We start from the raw sequence: 16956 nt of genomic DNA, 5'->3' as shown, positions 1-16956 counted from the left end.
AAGAAAAAGGCAGGAAGGTCCAGAACAGAAGATTCAAGGTCCAACAGTAAGTGAGAGTGGAGCAGGTGTTGAAGTAGCTGGGTATTGATTGAATTCAGGTGTGGACAATCAGTAATCCAGAGAGCGGCTGCGTAGAAGCTTGGCAGGAGTGGGTGTGTCCACAGCAGAGTCAGGTGCGGGTGTAACAGTGATTTTTGTAAACACTAAAAAAAATCTGGCAGATCAAAGCAAACAAATGTCTTGGCCCTGCTGTTGCTGCTGGCCATCCTTCAAGAGCATGATTCAAGTGAAAGATGTGCAGCTCAGATGTCTTTCGATGAGCATACTGAATCAGCTGTGTGTTGTTTCCTGCTTGTAGAGACGCAGTTGCTTATTTTATTCATTTATTTATTTATTTATTTTTCCCTTAAGTGATCCACATTTGCCATGCAGTGGGGTTGTTACCAAAGAAGCCTGGGAAATGAACTTTGAATGAGCTTGTTTGAAATGAGTCATTCAGAGCAGAAGGAGAAAATGTTGTTTCTGATGCATAAAATATGACTGCGGCATGATGGGAAGTGATTGAAGTGTGGATGACTTTCTCTAGTCTTGCTGAGGTGATTTAAACAGAGTGCAGTAAGAATAAGGAGGAAATTCTAAACCCTGAAATACGTGTCTGTAAGGGCTCCTTTTAGTTAGTCTGCTGTGTCTGTCGTAGAAACAATCAGCCGATCTGAGTCTCAACCTGGCTATCCTTTCAGCACCTCACAGAGATGATGTCACATGTAAGAACAGAAAAATACAATAACATTTGTTTTGCAATGTTACTTGACCAGATGTTTCATCTTCTTCACAAAAGATTTAAGCAGAAAACATCTGGTCAAAATGACAATATTACAAATCTAAATCCATGGAAAAGGCAATATTTTTAATTTTGTAACTTCAGTCTTTGATAATGAGCAACACAAAGTTTTACCAGTGGAGTTGCATATTTCTATTTATTTTTAAGATTATTTTATTGTTTCACAAGTTGGGTTAAATAAAAGCTTAAAAAGATACTTCTTCATTTAACGTTGCAAAGCTAATTTCATGTGCTTTTACAAAATATAAGGAAAAAGAGAAATTAATTGAAAGGCAAGCATGGGCTAATTTTGATCTCACTGTTCATACAGTTCGTTGTTTTGCTTTAGCTGGCAACTTTCAGCTGTAAGCTCGGGAGACTGCTTTGAATGCTGGTGGAAAATCATATGTCCGCTGTGAGAGATTGGATAGAAGGAATATTTTGTTGTATTTGTGTTCCTGCTGGTCAATGGGAGAAGTTAAAACAAGCTGCCAGCACCCACCGCCGCTTTCGGATGAATTTTGCCCATTAATGTAGTGACAAGTTAAACGATTGAACCTGTCACAAAATAGTCTCTTAACTCAGTTGGTGTGCTTCATCTGCACAAAAAGATGCTCTCTATAACCTGCCACTCCGCTTTGGGAGTCATGCCAGAGAGATGGTACTAAGGCATTAGGAGGTGCAACATAAGCTGCATGAATAATGTTAATGATGCAAATATTTTACTTACCAGTCCAGAAGAAAAATTTCCAGTTCTACATCAGATTTCAGTATATTACACTCGGCGTCCTGCAAATAAAAGCAACACCAATATTTACTCTTTTTTTCCCCTCCATTTTAGCAATTTATGTGTCTTGTTTCCCTTTTCAGATGTAGTGAAAAAGAAGGTGCCATGAACTTCAGTAATTGCTATTATTACTGTGATTTCTCACTACATTTTATTGGTTCTAAAATTTTAACTGGCAATTTGTTTGTTTTGCTAGTGGTAATGCTGGGCTGGTATTTCTTCCTCTGCTATTGACTCTAAAAAAACAGTGACTCACAGTTCACCTAGTGGCTCAATGTGGTATTGCGGTAATTAATATTCCAGCTGCAGAATACATGTGCTTATTTTACACAATGTCATAAGTAAAGTGTTTCACAATTCTGTTGATAACTGTAATTGATATTGTGATATTTTTAACTTCTTTTTTCTGCAAAGAGCTCATTTAAAGCGTTTTGTCTAACAAGCATGATGTGACTGTCATGAATGGATGCATATTTTTAGATTTCTCTTGACAGCTGACATGCTGCCATGCCTTAATGCACTCCCTCTTTCTGTTAAGAGCAAGAACAATATTCTAATCGGTTGTTTTCAGCGGTGCTTTCTGACTCTTTATCCAGTGATGTCAGACAGGCCTGCAAATGTCATGCTGCGTAGTCTTCCAGATGACTCAAGTCCAGTAATTATCCTTACCAATCTCCTTCCGTGTCGTTTTTTGTAAAGCATTCTCTGTCTGTCCTCTTTTCCCGTCAGCCTCTAACCCATGTGAAGAGAATGATGGACGTGGTCCCTGTTCACATCTGTGTCTCATCAATTACAACCGTACTGCATCCTGCACCTGTCCACACCTCATGAAGCTTTCAGCCAACAAACAATCTTGCTTTGGTGAGTGGTAACACCTTCCTCATTTTTCATGCCTTCTCATTATGTTATCAGAGTGAAAACATAACATGCTAGGGAGGCCACAGGAGAGGCATTTTCTTCCACATATGACTGTCTTCCCTTTTTCATTGACAACAACATTTACATCAGACTTCTATAATCACACCTTCACCTGGATCTGACAGAAGAGATCAGCAAGACTGCCTCATTTCACATGATTGATCGCTTAATTATCCCACCAGCACTGAAATGGTTCCTCCTGTATGTGCGGCGGTCTGAAATCCGTGGCGTGGATATTGACAACCCCTACATGAACGTCATGACGGCTCTGACAGTGCCAGACATCGACGACGTCACCGTGGTGGACTACGATGCTCAGGAAGAGAGGATCTACTGGGCTGACATCAAAACTCAAACCATCAAAAGGGCATTCATCAATGGCACCCAGCTGGAGACAATCATTTCTTCCGGTGAGTGAACTCCAGTAGATGATGGAGATATCATTAATTATTAAATGAGTACTCCGTGTCTTGAATAATAAATTCAAGGTGAAACATGCGACAAACATCAAGTCAAAGTATGAATCGTTTTGTCCACAATCGTTTTATACCTTTCCCTCTCTGTACAGCAAAGCAGCTTAACAGCTTTCACTTGCACTTCCTTTCAGACATAGTGAACTGTCGAGGTCTGGCTTTAGACTGGCTTTCCAAGAACTTATACTGGCTCAGCTCTGAAAATGACGAGTCACAAATCAATGTGGCTCGCTTCGATGGGTCCCTGAAGACGTCCATCATCCATGGCATTGATAAGCCAAGGTGCCTTGTAGTGCACCCTGCCAAGGGGTAAGTAGATTAGAGACGTCTCTGCACCTCATGACTGCATCACCTTCCATTTATAGTATAAGGAAACTTTGACCTGAGCAAACGGGGAGCTCAAAGTGTTTTTGTAAAGAAATCATGTTACACAAGCTTAAAATGTTGGTACAGATTTTTACAAGGTTGTCGTAGGAAAATTAATTGGCTGTCCTTTCAATCTGCAATTTCAAAAAACATAACATTCATTGTTTTTTGTGTAAAAATCCCGATTTCCAATACCTAATACCTAATTTAACAACTACCTTTCCCTCAATGCTTTCCTACACAGGAAAATCTATTGGACAGATGGCAACACCATTAACATGGCCAACATGGACGGAAGTAACAGCAAAGTCCTCCATCAGAATCAGAGGGATCCTGTAGGTCAGTATTTAAGCTTGGTATGACCAAGACCACGATTTTAGCTGAACCTCATTGAACATGAACATAAATCACTAAATTAAAAGCACTTAGATGATTTGCTGCAGCTTAATTTCCCCAATAACTCAAGTGCGCTTGATGTGTTTATTGATGTGACAACTACTGTCTGGAAGAATTAAATGCAGGGGAAGCAGGCTATATGTAAAAAAAAAAGCAAAAAAAAAAAAGCGTGGCGTTAGTCAACTGCAAACATTGCAGTACCTCAGAGACACAACCGGAAATTGACTGTTGTCAGGTTGCAGCTGCACAAATCATGTTTTATCTGTGTCCATCCCCACATTTATTTAAATTTGTTTCTCTATTTGGACCTTATTTTTGATTAATATAAAAGTTCAATATAAAGGAAAGTAAACCACGAAACGTCATTTTCAATTTTCTCGTGCCATTTCGGTATTCATATAAAAACATCAGCCCTCGGGTATATTGTGTCATAGCCGCAATTTTCTTGTGTACTTTCGAAATGCATGAAGCAACGGCTTCACGCTGAGCTGAGTGTTGTTTCAGCTTAGTCTGTTTCACATACAACTTGTATGCGGGATCTTTGATTGTTTTTCACCTTTATCCCTTTAAGAAGCTTTTCAACACAGCAGCACTGCTCCAACCCACCCTGCCGGCTTCGGCGCTCACATCTTTCTCACTCACTTGGTTTTTCTTTAAGGTATTTGCATGCATAGATGTGCAGGTGTTGGTGTTTTATGCACTGGTAAGCTGTAGTGATGCATACATATTAAAATGTAGGATTAACTTCTGTTAGATGGTACAAATCCCCCCCACCCCCACGTCGTCGACACCGAAGGAAGAAAAGAAGGAACATGCGTTGTGTCGTAGAATGCATTTTTTTCTGAATTTTTCCACAAAAGCCAAATCAAACAAAGTGTTTGAAGTTTTTAAACTAATATTTTATTTCTTCCTTTGAAATATTTACATAAACATTTGAATTTGGTACCAATGAAGAACTTGAACTCATTCCTATCTTCCTGATAACTTCTTAACGTAGGTTGGGTTTGCTCTGAGATCATGTGATATGTTTGAAATCCCGGATGCAAGTAAACCTGCTCCGCTTTCCTTTTAAGTTCAGCTGTTTTATTAAGTTTTATTTGACTAAAACATCAACCTTATTTTCCTTTTGACAAAATATGTATCAATGCAAGTAGGAAGTGCGTGATGGAATGACTGATTCTCTACTAATATTCTCGAACCATCTTATAGATATAAATTTGCATTCTGAAACTGGAAACCATCACCTTTTAAGGTAGCTTTATTTGGTTTAGTGTCACAAAGACAAACATTAGAATGTAACACCTTGGGAGAAATTACAAGTTCTGAAGTGAGACTGAACTGACATACATGCTTTTTATGATATGGGACAGCCATTGTAGGAACTTTGTAAACATAACAAGAAAAAGAATTGTTCCATTCTCTACATCCATTTTATCCTATTCTGGAGGGACTTGACCCTCCCAGATGCAAGTGAACAATAGGTGGAGTTTATCCGTCCATCACAAGGCCAAAGTAGAGACTAAAAACCCATGCTGCCCCTTCAAGGTGGTAATCGTTCTGACTTAAATTACATTTTTGCCTGTTGTAAATCATAAGCCTTCAAGTATCATTAATTTCTATGGATCCAATCAGGAAATTAGGAGACAAAAAAAGTTACTTTGACAATTCCTAGTATGATTATTCACCCACAAAAATGTCCTGTTCTTCTTCATTTCTAAGGAGAAAAGAGTAAATTATGCTCAACATTTAATCAAATTGATTGACATTCTGATATGTTTTTGGTTCTCTGTTGCTCTTACTAGTATAATGGTGAGTTTACACCACAACAGAAGCCAGTTGAGCCACAACATACCTACATGGGTTGAATGACCACCGTGTTCATTTTCTCTTATTTTACCCAAGTATCACTTAGTTTTACCGTAAAACTCGGCCTTTTACCACAAGACACACACACACACACACACACACACAAATACACACTATTCCTCTTAAATAAGCAATTGCACCTCCTTGCAACTAAAACAATCAGCAGGGCTTCATCTCCAGAAACTGTTGTTACATACTATAGCTCAAGGTCAAACTTCCTATTAGTCACACGAAGCTGCTTTGTCTCCACTGCATTTCTTCATTCTCCTCAGCCTGTCAGCAGCACAGATAGCAGGGTGCACCGTATTTCACCAGTTTCATTTATGATTATGGCATAGACCTGGGGACAAGTGTAAATTAATGATGCATTGTGACTGTGAATCTGCCAGACATAAATCCAACACATGGTGAGAGACAGTGAGATGTCCAGAGGTACACAACTAAAATAGCTTTCAGCTCCAACTATTAATGGGGATATTCTTTGAAAAAGAAATAAAAAAAACGAATGTCACAAAAAAGCAAAATAAAAATTAAAAAAACTTGCCAGCCAGGAAATGCAATCAGTGCTCTTATTATTATTTTTTTTTTTTGTTCATTTTTCATGCCAGCTGGAGCTCTTCTAAAGAGACTCCCCAAAAGGTTTTTGAGCATATGCTGAAACATTTTATTAGCCCTTACTGAACCAAATATATCGGAACTACAGCATGCAAACCTAAACTTAATGCAGTAAGTGATCTATATTTATTCACTTATTCACCACTGCAAGGACCTTTACACCGCAAGTCATACACACTCCTATAGCGCTTCTTAGTTTAGCTATTTAATGCTTTTTACCTGCCTCACACACACTCCTAGATTAACACATCAGAGGCAACGTAGACTTCAGTATCTTCTCCAAGGACAGATAGACATGTGATCTGGGGATGATGGGATCGAACCACTATTGGCAGACGGCAACTCTTCCTCCCCATCTACCACCACCCCAGTACTGAAGTATGATCTTGCAATGCTGTTTAGAGAGCAGTCAAAAGCAGATATATTTTTCATGGCCATTGTAGATGGGATCATAATGAAACAAGAATCCTTTGAATCAATCAAAACGTCTCAGATCATTCTGACGGTCAACAATATTTCAATATTTTACATTAAAGTGTGTTAAAGTTTCATATCTCCTGCCGATCACAGCTGATGAACTCCTTAATGAGTTTTGTGTGGTAGATTTGCCTTACCGTGCTAAAAAACACCTGCCATGTTGTTTTTTTCATTTACTTTTTTATTTATTCATGTCGAGCTCTGTATCAAACCAAGTTTTCCGAATTCTTATTGTGTGTTCTTTTCATTTGTCTGTTTTCTAGGTCTCACAATAGACTACGCTGCCAACAAGCTTTACTGGATAAGCTCGACCAATAGCACAATCAACAGGTGCAATCTGGACGGCAGTGGGCTGGAAGCACTGGAGACTCTAAAAAGGGTTTTAGCCAAAGGCACCGCTCTGGCCGTGATGGGTGAGTGGAGCTTGTCGCCAGTCCATCTGATTGCCTCCAGGGATTACTCAAAAGGTGTGGAGAGATTATGTGTTTACCAGTTAAGTGTCGTCTGGAGTCGAGTCAGTTAAGCAGTCCTTGCAACAGTTGTGCTTCACTTTGTGCGAAGTCGCAGGGACGTTAGATAATTAAAACACAACACAGCAATGATTGATGATTGATTTTCTTACTCCTTTCATAATGAAAAGGGTGGAGGATGTTAATTACATGTTGATTCTTGCTATCAGTGCTGAATCCAATGTGTCACACCATCCATCAACTCATAGTTCATTAAAAACCATGGTGAATCTGAGTCTGTTCTAGATTTAATATGTATTAGCTTGTTCTGCTGCCCCTTTTCTTCTTATTCATACAAGTACATAGGAGTCATAAATTACAACCAATTTCCTTAACTTGACAAGTCTCTGTGTACTGTCGCTCTTATCCTAACATTTAGAAGATGAATCCCATATGAAACTCTGAAAAGCTGATACTGACTTTGAACTTACTGGTTACATCAGAATATTTTAAAAAAACATGCAAAAAAAAAGCAATGCACATTAAAGCATGTTTCACATGCTACAAGTGTACATGTTGAAACTTTTTTTTAAAAATTATTATTTATTTATTCTTTATTTAATCTGGTGAAAACCTCATTGAAATTAGAAATCTCTTCCATGAGTGGCCTGGCTACGAAGCCGGCAGTGTTTTGTTGCCGAATGAGGGCAGCAGCAGAAACATGTGGTACAGCCTGAGTTGTGGGCTGGTCCTGGTTCAGTTGGTGGTGCTTTAGCTTTGCTATGCTATGCAGTTTAAGAATCAAAATTCAGAGTGGACAGACATCTGCTTTGTCCAGAAGGTTTTCCAGCGTAGCTGCTGTCTAGGCTTTTATCCCCTGCTGCTTTGTCATTTTCACTGAACTAGCCTCTTTGTTACAGAATGTGTTTTGTTTTTTTGGCCCCGGTCAGCCCCTCTTGTTAGCAGCATCAACATAGAAACCCGGCTTTCCTCATCGCAGATCAGTTGTTTCTCTCTGATCATTCTGTATTAGTTTCTCGGTCATGTTGCTTTTTACTACACGTGGTAGAAAACAGGCCTCGTCTGACTCAGTGTGTCACTCAGACTCTGGAATTTATCTCCTATCTCCCCTGCTAGCTTAACTGGTCTCCCAGCACCAAAGTGAAACTGGTACTGATCAGTCAAAAATAGGACTATTAATCATAAACCTTTTTTTTTTGTCTGCACAGGGCTGCTTAAATACATTTAATTCCAAGGTTTGTATGCAGCTATCTGAACTGAAACATGCTCATTCTTAAACACTGTTTTTCTCTGTCATTTCTACACACAAGGCTGTCTCCATCCAAACTATTTTTATTTGTGCTTCGTGAAGGAAGCTGTTAAACATTTTCAGAGCAACAGCATTCCTCTCTCCTTTCAAAAATATGAAGATGGATTCTCCCCAAACATTTTTATTTGTCATTTCAATAGATGCAATAGATTTAGCAATCAGTCTGTTTGAAGGCAACGGTGGTGTGAGTGGTAATCAAAGCACACAGGGTCATGACTCCCGGACTGGGTGAGCAGCTTCAACAGTCAAGTCATCACTGTCCAGAAGAGTGCAATCCTCAGCATAGCTGAGACTACTGTGCAGAACGTTCGAGCTTTCAGGCTTCTAACAGGGGAATGAAGCTTGAAAGGGTGACTACCCCCAAGAAGGGTAAAATAGTGACTGGTACCACAAACAGACTTGTCAGTTCTTCTATTCTTCTTTTCTTTTGCACAAAAAAAAAAAAAGGAAAAAAAAAAACTCAAATATAAAATCAGAGAGTGCTGTCAGAGTGTGATCTTGTAGTGTGTCATTACGTATAGCAGGCTTCTGCTTCCTGTTTGTTGGCTACTGTCAGTACATGCAAAGAGCTTTAATTAATGTTACTGAATAACAACAGTGGTGAGATGAATCCCACCCGTTTGTTAGCTGGTAGCGTTTCACAGCTGAAACACACATCTTTTAGGCACATTTTTCTAAGCATTTCTTACAGCTAAGACTTTAGAGGGATGGACCTTCGAGACTTCATTATTTCATTTCACAAATGGGAACTAGAATATAAAGTGACATAGACTAATGGCTTGGTTCCTGCACAGGAGCAGGTACAGCAAAACACTGAGATGGTGTCTGCGGGACTCCATCATTCACAATTAAAGAGAATTTTAGTTATGTTGAGGAAAATATAAAGTAGAATGAACAGCACCATTTCAAAGATTTTATTGCTCTTTGTAGACTATAATTTCACAGTGTTGTAACGTTAGCAGCACAGCTATATAGAGGAGAAATGGTATTTCATACTGATGTAATCACATTTAATGCCTTTTTAAAAAAAAAAAATCAACTTAGCATGGGATAATTGGCTCCAACCAGCAGGGAGGACATTATGCTATCAAACATTTCAGTTTTCACCTTTTCTCAAGTTATGTCAGAACTGTCAGAAAAGTATCAATTAATATATCTTACTGTGTATATTTATCCCCTACAAATTCCAGCTGGATACCACAGTTTGCAGGTTTGCATTTAGTTATACATATTCAGCCTCAGTGTCTGAACTCAACATGTATTCCTCCTTAACTACAGATTTTTTTAGCATTCACCTGTTTAAGGGTCCGCTGGAATTCAGAGTGGAGGAAGACAGCAGCCAGACACATCATTTTCAACTCCCAGGCTATCTATCTATCTATCTATTTATTTATTTATTTATTTATGCAACTGCTGTTGGCCATTGTCAAAAAATGTCCACAATGCAGCTTTGTTTTTGTCTGCATGCTCTAAGATGCAATGAGCCAACTACTTATTGTGTTTACCCCAAAGTTTTACATATTTATGTGCTTTGTCTCTCAAACTAAGTATACTCAGACTGAATCCTAATTGGAATTGGAACAGATATGTTTTGTAGTTAGTTCTGAGATGACAGATTGGTTTTACAAACAGTTAGATGTGCACACTACTCCTCTCATACAATTGGACTGTATCATTACATGACTTTGGGTAATTAAGGATCTTTCTGTCCTTAGTGGTGACTCAATAGATTGAATTGATCAGTGGTTTCATGTAGTCTTTGCTGGTCAAAGCAAGGTCCATTGATTAGTGGACCCATTTGAAGTGGTTAAGGTTACACCGAATGAGTATCATGAGTAAACAAAGCAACATACCAGTTTTTCCTCCTCCTTCATGTTAGCAGTCTCGTTGCTGTCCTTAATGAGTCCAAATGCATTAGTATAATTTGCAAACCCAATGATATCATTTTAAATATGGGAAGATCAGCAGTTGTGTGAGAAAAGTGCGTAGAGCAGAAGGGATATCTACTCTTGACTTCTTGGACCAGTTTGAAGTTCTGCACAACCTCTTGCTGCCTACTGCATATGTTTCTATGCTTAAGATGTTTAAAAAACAAAGTTTAATTATAAAAATTGTCGCGCTTCCTTATTCTGAATATGAACCGTAAATCTCCTTAACACCCTGCAGCAAGTCAGCAGGAATCAGTGAGTGGGAACATGTTAAATACTTCCAAAGAGTATGATGTAGTGATAAAATAACACTATATACTCCAGCACAGTCACCAGTATTAAAGCAGACTATTTTTGGTGGAGAAAGAAAACAGAACAACAAATGATGGAGGAGATGGAAACAGTTTATGGACAAACTAGTATCACTGTGTCTGCTGCCTCCTCTTCTCTTCTGGATAATGTTATCTCAAGCAGGTTAATTAATCATTGAATAAAGACTTTTCATTTATTTATTTATTTAATTTACTTTTTTAAGTAAATATGCAGTCATGACTGGAATTATTGGATTTTCTGAAATAGAGGCAAGCAGCTTCATCAGTAGCCTATAACATATTGACAAAACATTAATGAAAATGTAAATATATGGAAAAATGTATAGATTGTCCACAAACACCTACACAAAAACAGCCTGAAACACATTTTGACCCAAAAGTTTCCAACCGTCCACAACCAAGTCTGCTGACTCGCTGATAATGTTGATTAATGATGTTTAAGGGAGGAAGAAAAAAACCCCAAAAACTTGTGTTTTGACTTTCATTGAAATGATTGAGTTCAGAAAGACTGTTTTAACTGAACGCATAACAGTTAACCAGCAAACACGACCAGTGAAACAACTCTTCTCCAACTGGAAACCGACTCATCAATTCTTTTCATAAATATTGGGACATAGGCTAACACCCTTGCCTAATCTCAGTTAAAGCTGGGGTAGGACATGTTGGGGAGCTAGCAAGATTTAAAAGTGGTACGCTGTCTTGGCTCCTCTCCCTCTGGTTTTGCTCCATCCATGATCCAAGGCTTTTTGCTTACCTCTGCCAAAAAGGTTATGTTTTTACCTGTGCTTATCTGTTTGTGTTCAAGATAACTAAAAATATATGGACAGATTTTTATTAAAATTTCAGGAGTTGTTGGAAATGTGAAAATAAATCACTGATTCAATTTTGATGGTGATCCAGATCACCGTTTGGATCCAGGAATTTTTTTTAAAACCTTGGTGTAGGTTTACGCTCTGAGCGGTTTTCTTTAAATATTTACAGATTTACAGTAAACTGAGGGGTCTATCTCTTTCTCATTGTTCTTGATTACAAAAATGTATAGATCCAGAGTAAAGAAAAAATGTCTCTCAGCAAGATTACCAACCCCAGCTTTAAGAAATAGATAAATAAAAAAAAAAAAAAAATAAAGAACAGAACCAAAGGGCTCGATGTTAACAAGTGGGGTAGGTCATGGATCATGGGTCATGGGTCGGAGTCAGGAATGGAAGTTCTGTGCTGACTGTTTGAGTTAATGAATCACTCAAACACAGGGGGAAACCACTATTAAACGGAGTGGTGTTTAAACATTTAAGTGGGGTGGCCCATTTGTCGTTGGACCAGTCAGATCAATAAATAAACTGTGTCAGTTCTGGAAAACACGGTGGCCCAGTATTAAAGCCCACAGCCTGTTGATATTCTAAACTGATTGCGTGAATACACCTAGAGGATTGGATGGCCGCCGGGCCCTGTGATTGCCTGGCTGAGAAGTCTCCAACCCAGGATCAGTCGCTTCTGCTTGCCCTCCATTTGGTCCCAGCTCATCAGCTTTATTTAACCAGCAGGCTTGTAGCAACTCAGCACATTACAGTTTGCCTCATTGCCTTATTTGCCTTATACTGACCTGTAGAGCTTACGTTGTAACTTTGGCTCTGGTGGGTTTTGGTCTTTAGTGACCTTTATGCTGTGTATGTGCTTCTACCGATCTGTGACTCTGCTCTTTGTGCAATGTCACAAAGTGTTGGCGTGTTTTAAAGGAGTTTGCTTTGGGTGTTTCTTTTGAGGTTTGACTTGTCTGGATTTAGACCTGTCCTCTGTTTTGGAATAAAAGACTTTTTTTCTGTAAACACATTTGTTCATATTTTGATGGATATTCTGATGCCTTCCCAGACCTGCTAGGAGTTTTGTTCTCAAAGTGGGCCTCGGCCTGCTTTTTGTAGTCCTGTTTGGCAGCTTGAGAACGGGCATAGCAGCTCTAAGCACCAAGCTATCTCCAGATCGAAATGCTGCATTCTTGGTTTTGATCAATAGTCTGACCTTGTGAGTAATCCACAGGTGTTGGTTGGGAATATGTGCTATTCCTCCAGATTGTAACACACAGCAGTTGATTTAATACAGGCTGTTGAGTATAAACACATCTTTATCTTATCTTTATCATTTATCTGGATTAAACAAAGTAACAGCAATGGTCTTGATGGGGTGCTCTTTCTCTTTTTTTTTTTTCTTCCATTTAGCATACTTATTTCACAAGTCATGCTGGTTTGTGAAACAGTGTAATCAAAGCTTTGGGTCACAGTCACGCAAGGTCAACCCAAGCAGGTCTTAGGGCTCTGTAATAATTGGATTGGCTTGAGGGCCTCTCTTTGGAAGGTGTGAGTGATCCATCAGCCTTGACTTGTCTTGAATCAAACTAACTGAGGTGGAAATTGAATATGATGCGCCACAAGCGAGCAATCACATCTAGCCAGTGGTCCCCTATGGCATCAAATTAACACGAGGTACAAAGCTAATCTCAGCTAGCATGCCCTTTGGGTTGTAATGTTTTGTAAACTGCAAGTAGACTGTCACACTCACTCGTACATTTATCTGATTTGTAAAAATGCATTTTACATCCCTTTTAGGGACGTAAAGCTCTAAATGTTGTTTTCAATGTGTTAGTTTTGTAATAAAAAAGGTGACAAAATAAATGTTTACCCTCTTCAATATCTGTGATTTATGTCTTGGTGGTGTTTCTATCAACACACTCAAGAATTGTGACTCCCATGCAGGTTTTATTGGTGTTATAAGGATAGATGATTTTGAAACAAATGTATTATCAATTCTGCACTTGCTTTTACTATACTGCTATAAAAATATAGATTATTTGCTTACAATAAACTAAATTGTTTACATTTAGACAAGAGGTTGTCCAAAGCCAATCCATCAGGGCCATTGTCCTGCAGGTTTTTGATGTATTTTTGTTCTAGCCCACACAGCTCAGTTGAAATGGATCTAACAACCTATGAAGTTCTACACAATGACTGATTAATTTGAGTCTGGTGTGTTGAAACAGGGATGGGTACATGGAAAACATGCAGGATTGTGGCTCTCGAAGACCAGAGCTGGACACCCCTGATTTAGACTGTAGTTTGGTTTATTTATTCTAACTTTGAGCTTAATGTGTCACATCATATATCCACATGCTACACGTGATGAAGGATCTTTCGGGAAATGTTATCATTCTTGTATTGAATTTAAATTGATCCAGGAAGAAATCTCTTGTCAAAAGTTGTTTATTTTTTATTTTTGAGCACGTAGAATCACACAGTGACATTTTCCAACAATAAAGATGACTGATAACACGCCTACAATGGTGCAAAAACAAAATAGAGAAATGCAATTAATTACTTGAGAAAAAAAAATACAATCGAAGCAAAGGAAGAAAGAAATAAAAATATTGTCTTCAAAACAAAATGAAGTCTGGCTCTTTTAAACTGGATAGCTCACATAATTCAAGAGGATATTACTCAGCAGCAGGTTGTGTGCTGGAACAATGCTGCTCAGAATGAATGAATTAGAGCAAAACATAAAAATAAATCTACTTGTAAATGACACTACATTAAAACAAGGAGTCACTTAGAGAACGGTTGCGACTTCTGCTTTGTTTACTCAGTAACGCTCCTCAATCCTTGTATATCAGTTGAATATTAAGTAACGGTCCCAAAATGTGAATAATATGAACATATGTTTTTCTGTGTTGTTTTTGTATTTTGGAGGTTTTTATGTTGTCATTTCTTTTATTAATTTGAAGTTTTGGTTTGTTCTCTTCCTTTGCTTTTGAACAACTGTCACAGAAAAAACATCAAATACTGAATTTGCCTTTCCACCGAATTGCTCATGGCTCACTTAGTTTGTTCACTTCTGGAAGGACTAAAACAATACATATATACATACATAATATTTATTTAGTAACAACTCCTCTCCACTTTGAACTTGACATTGGGAGTTCCTGTCACTTCTCCTGAGATAAAACCTGGTACCTGGTGGATAGTGTGCGTGGGTCAAGAGGCTGTTGTCCATGTGCGTGTTAGCTGAGACACACTCATGACTTATGCTCCTGGTGGCAGCACTACAGAAGCCTGGAGGGCTTTGTCTTCTGTCACACGGAGGCAGACTGCATGAGAGCAGACATTAAAACATTATGACACAAAACAACTGCAGTACATGTTCTCACTTGCCTCCAGACCAGGGGCGTCTGTTTGTGGACGTGCTTAAAAAAAAATCACAGTCAAGACCATTTCACTTTATAATGGAAAATTTTATTTTTGTTGGAGTTCATCATATGACTTTAGGGGACAAAAAGCCTTTCCGAAACATCAGATGAAATGTGATTCAAAATTGTGAGATGCACGCATTATAAAGGTACTTTCTCATGCACAAGTACCAGCTTGGTGTGCTTTGAGCTCCATCCAAAGCATACCACTTGTATTTCAAACTGGTGATAAATGCAGGTATTTGCCCTGTATGTGTTTTTAAAGGCTTTTTTTTTTTTAATCCATATGTGAGATTCAAATGTGTCTAATTGAAGCAGACAAGATGTATTATTATCCACATCAGTGGTTGGGTTTTTAAGAAGATTACATTGCTGTTCGCAGGTGGCAAACTCTGGTGGGCTGATGATGAGTTAGCACAGCTGGGAACGGTCACCAAGAGAGATGGACGGAACTTTGCCATCTTGAGAAACAAGACAAGCGGGGTGGTTCATATGAAAGTCTACGACAGGGAGGGTCAGAAAGGTGAGCAGGTACAACTACATCACACAGACTTTCTTTCTGCTTCTGGCATCTTACCGTTTGGTTGCTTGTGCTTTATATTCAGGAAGAAACCTGTGCCAGGTAAACAATGGAGGATGCTCACAGCTCTGTTTTCCCACCTCGGAGAGCACCCGCAGCTGCTCCTGCACTGTTGGGTATAACCTACGCAGCGATCGCACCTCCTGTGAGGGTAAGAGCTCCTGCGTCCTTTCAGTCATTCATTACTTTTAGAATAAGTCGCAGATCACTTATGAATGTGAAGCGCATCAATAATACACATGCACAACAGGGTGTTTACATTTAATCCCACTACAGCTGCTTTTGCAAGTTAATGGTCTTCGTTCTGTTAGGTGTTGACTCATTCTTGATGTATTCCATCCACGAGGGGATCCGGGGAATCGCTCTCGACCCAAATGACAACAGTGAAGCCCTCATGCCCATCACGGGTACCCTGTTTGCTGTGGGAGTTGACTTTCATGCAGGTATGATGGAGAGGGATTTTCATCATTTGATCAGTTTTTGATGATGAGTCTCAAACTACTGACGTTTGAAAAATCGTTTTGAATGAACTACTCATATCTTTTTAACCAAACTCATTTAAATCCTTCAATGTTAGGAATATCTGCAAAATAAATACTTTCAAATCATACATGTTTACAAGTTATATTGAAAAAAGACGATTTTCCTAGATCTCTTACAATCATCGTACTTTCTGTTGAGCTGGGAAAAAAAAAGTGTGTCTGTGGCCTGAAAGAAGTGTGGAAGAAGCTTCTAGCACTTGTTAACATTTATATGTTAATAGGATTTTTTTTCAGTATTCAATCCTGTATTAAATGTCTCAGCACAGGTCACATTTGTTTATATGCTTTGAGTCTGATCAGGAACAGCTAGATGTAACCTGGTCCAGCCTGAACGATTCATCAGCAGTTCTGAACGCTCCATATTGTTATCAGAGAGAATCCGTCCATCTTGTTATTTCTGTTGCGTTACATCAGCAGTGACAGCGGTGTTGAGCAGTGAACGCCACAGTAAACACCTGTCAGTTTGTTCAGATGATATTTTTTATCCTTGTGCTCCGTATTGTAACTTCAGGGGAGTGTTTCTAAGTACTTTTTGCAGAATTAGCTATCAAAATACTATTTCACCCCACTTCTGATCCTTATTATCAAGTTTTTAACATAAATTTAATCACACTCTGAAAGGAAAACAGAAATCCATATATTATTTGCAGGAAGATTATTATTTAACTAATTTGCAGTTCAGATGCTATTAACAACTTGCTATTTAAAAAAAAAAAAAAAAGTAAATTTGTGTTTATCTGGCTATTTCTCCTGATTAGTCAGCTTTGCACAAGGTATTATTTTCAAGAAATGTGTTTCTGTGGAATGACCAACACAGCTAAATCACCCCTGAATCATATGCCAAAGTAC

The 16956-nt window shown here is 38.6% G+C and overlaps 1 protein-coding gene across 1 annotated transcript in view; it reads left to right on the top strand.

Moving 5' to 3' along the window:
• The window catches only part of lrp1bb (low density lipoprotein receptor-related protein 1Bb), a gene marked incomplete at both ends in the record, with an annotated part of 313004 nt that overhangs the window by 202671 nt on the left and 93377 nt on the right, over positions 1-16956 (top strand). Inside the window, 8 exons of the mRNA XM_079254397.1 lie at positions 2337-2468; positions 2708-2935; positions 3133-3307; positions 3609-3703; positions 6982-7131; positions 15368-15508; positions 15591-15716; positions 15877-16008. Of these exons, the coding sequence (XP_079110523.1) occupies positions 2337-2468; positions 2708-2935; positions 3133-3307; positions 3609-3703; positions 6982-7131; positions 15368-15508; positions 15591-15716; positions 15877-16008 (1179 nt within the window). The remainder of the gene's footprint in view (positions 1-2336; positions 2469-2707; positions 2936-3132; positions 3308-3608; positions 3704-6981; positions 7132-15367; positions 15509-15590; positions 15717-15876; positions 16009-16956) is intronic.

This window comes from Telmatherina bonti (genome assembly GCF_933228915.1).
Source record: "Telmatherina bonti genome assembly, chromosome: 15".
Classification (NCBI taxonomy): Eukaryota; Metazoa; Chordata; class Actinopteri; order Atheriniformes; family Telmatherinidae; genus Telmatherina; species Telmatherina bonti.
The sequence above is the reverse complement of the archived record's forward strand: the minus strand, read 5'-3'. Positions and strand labels throughout refer to the sequence as shown.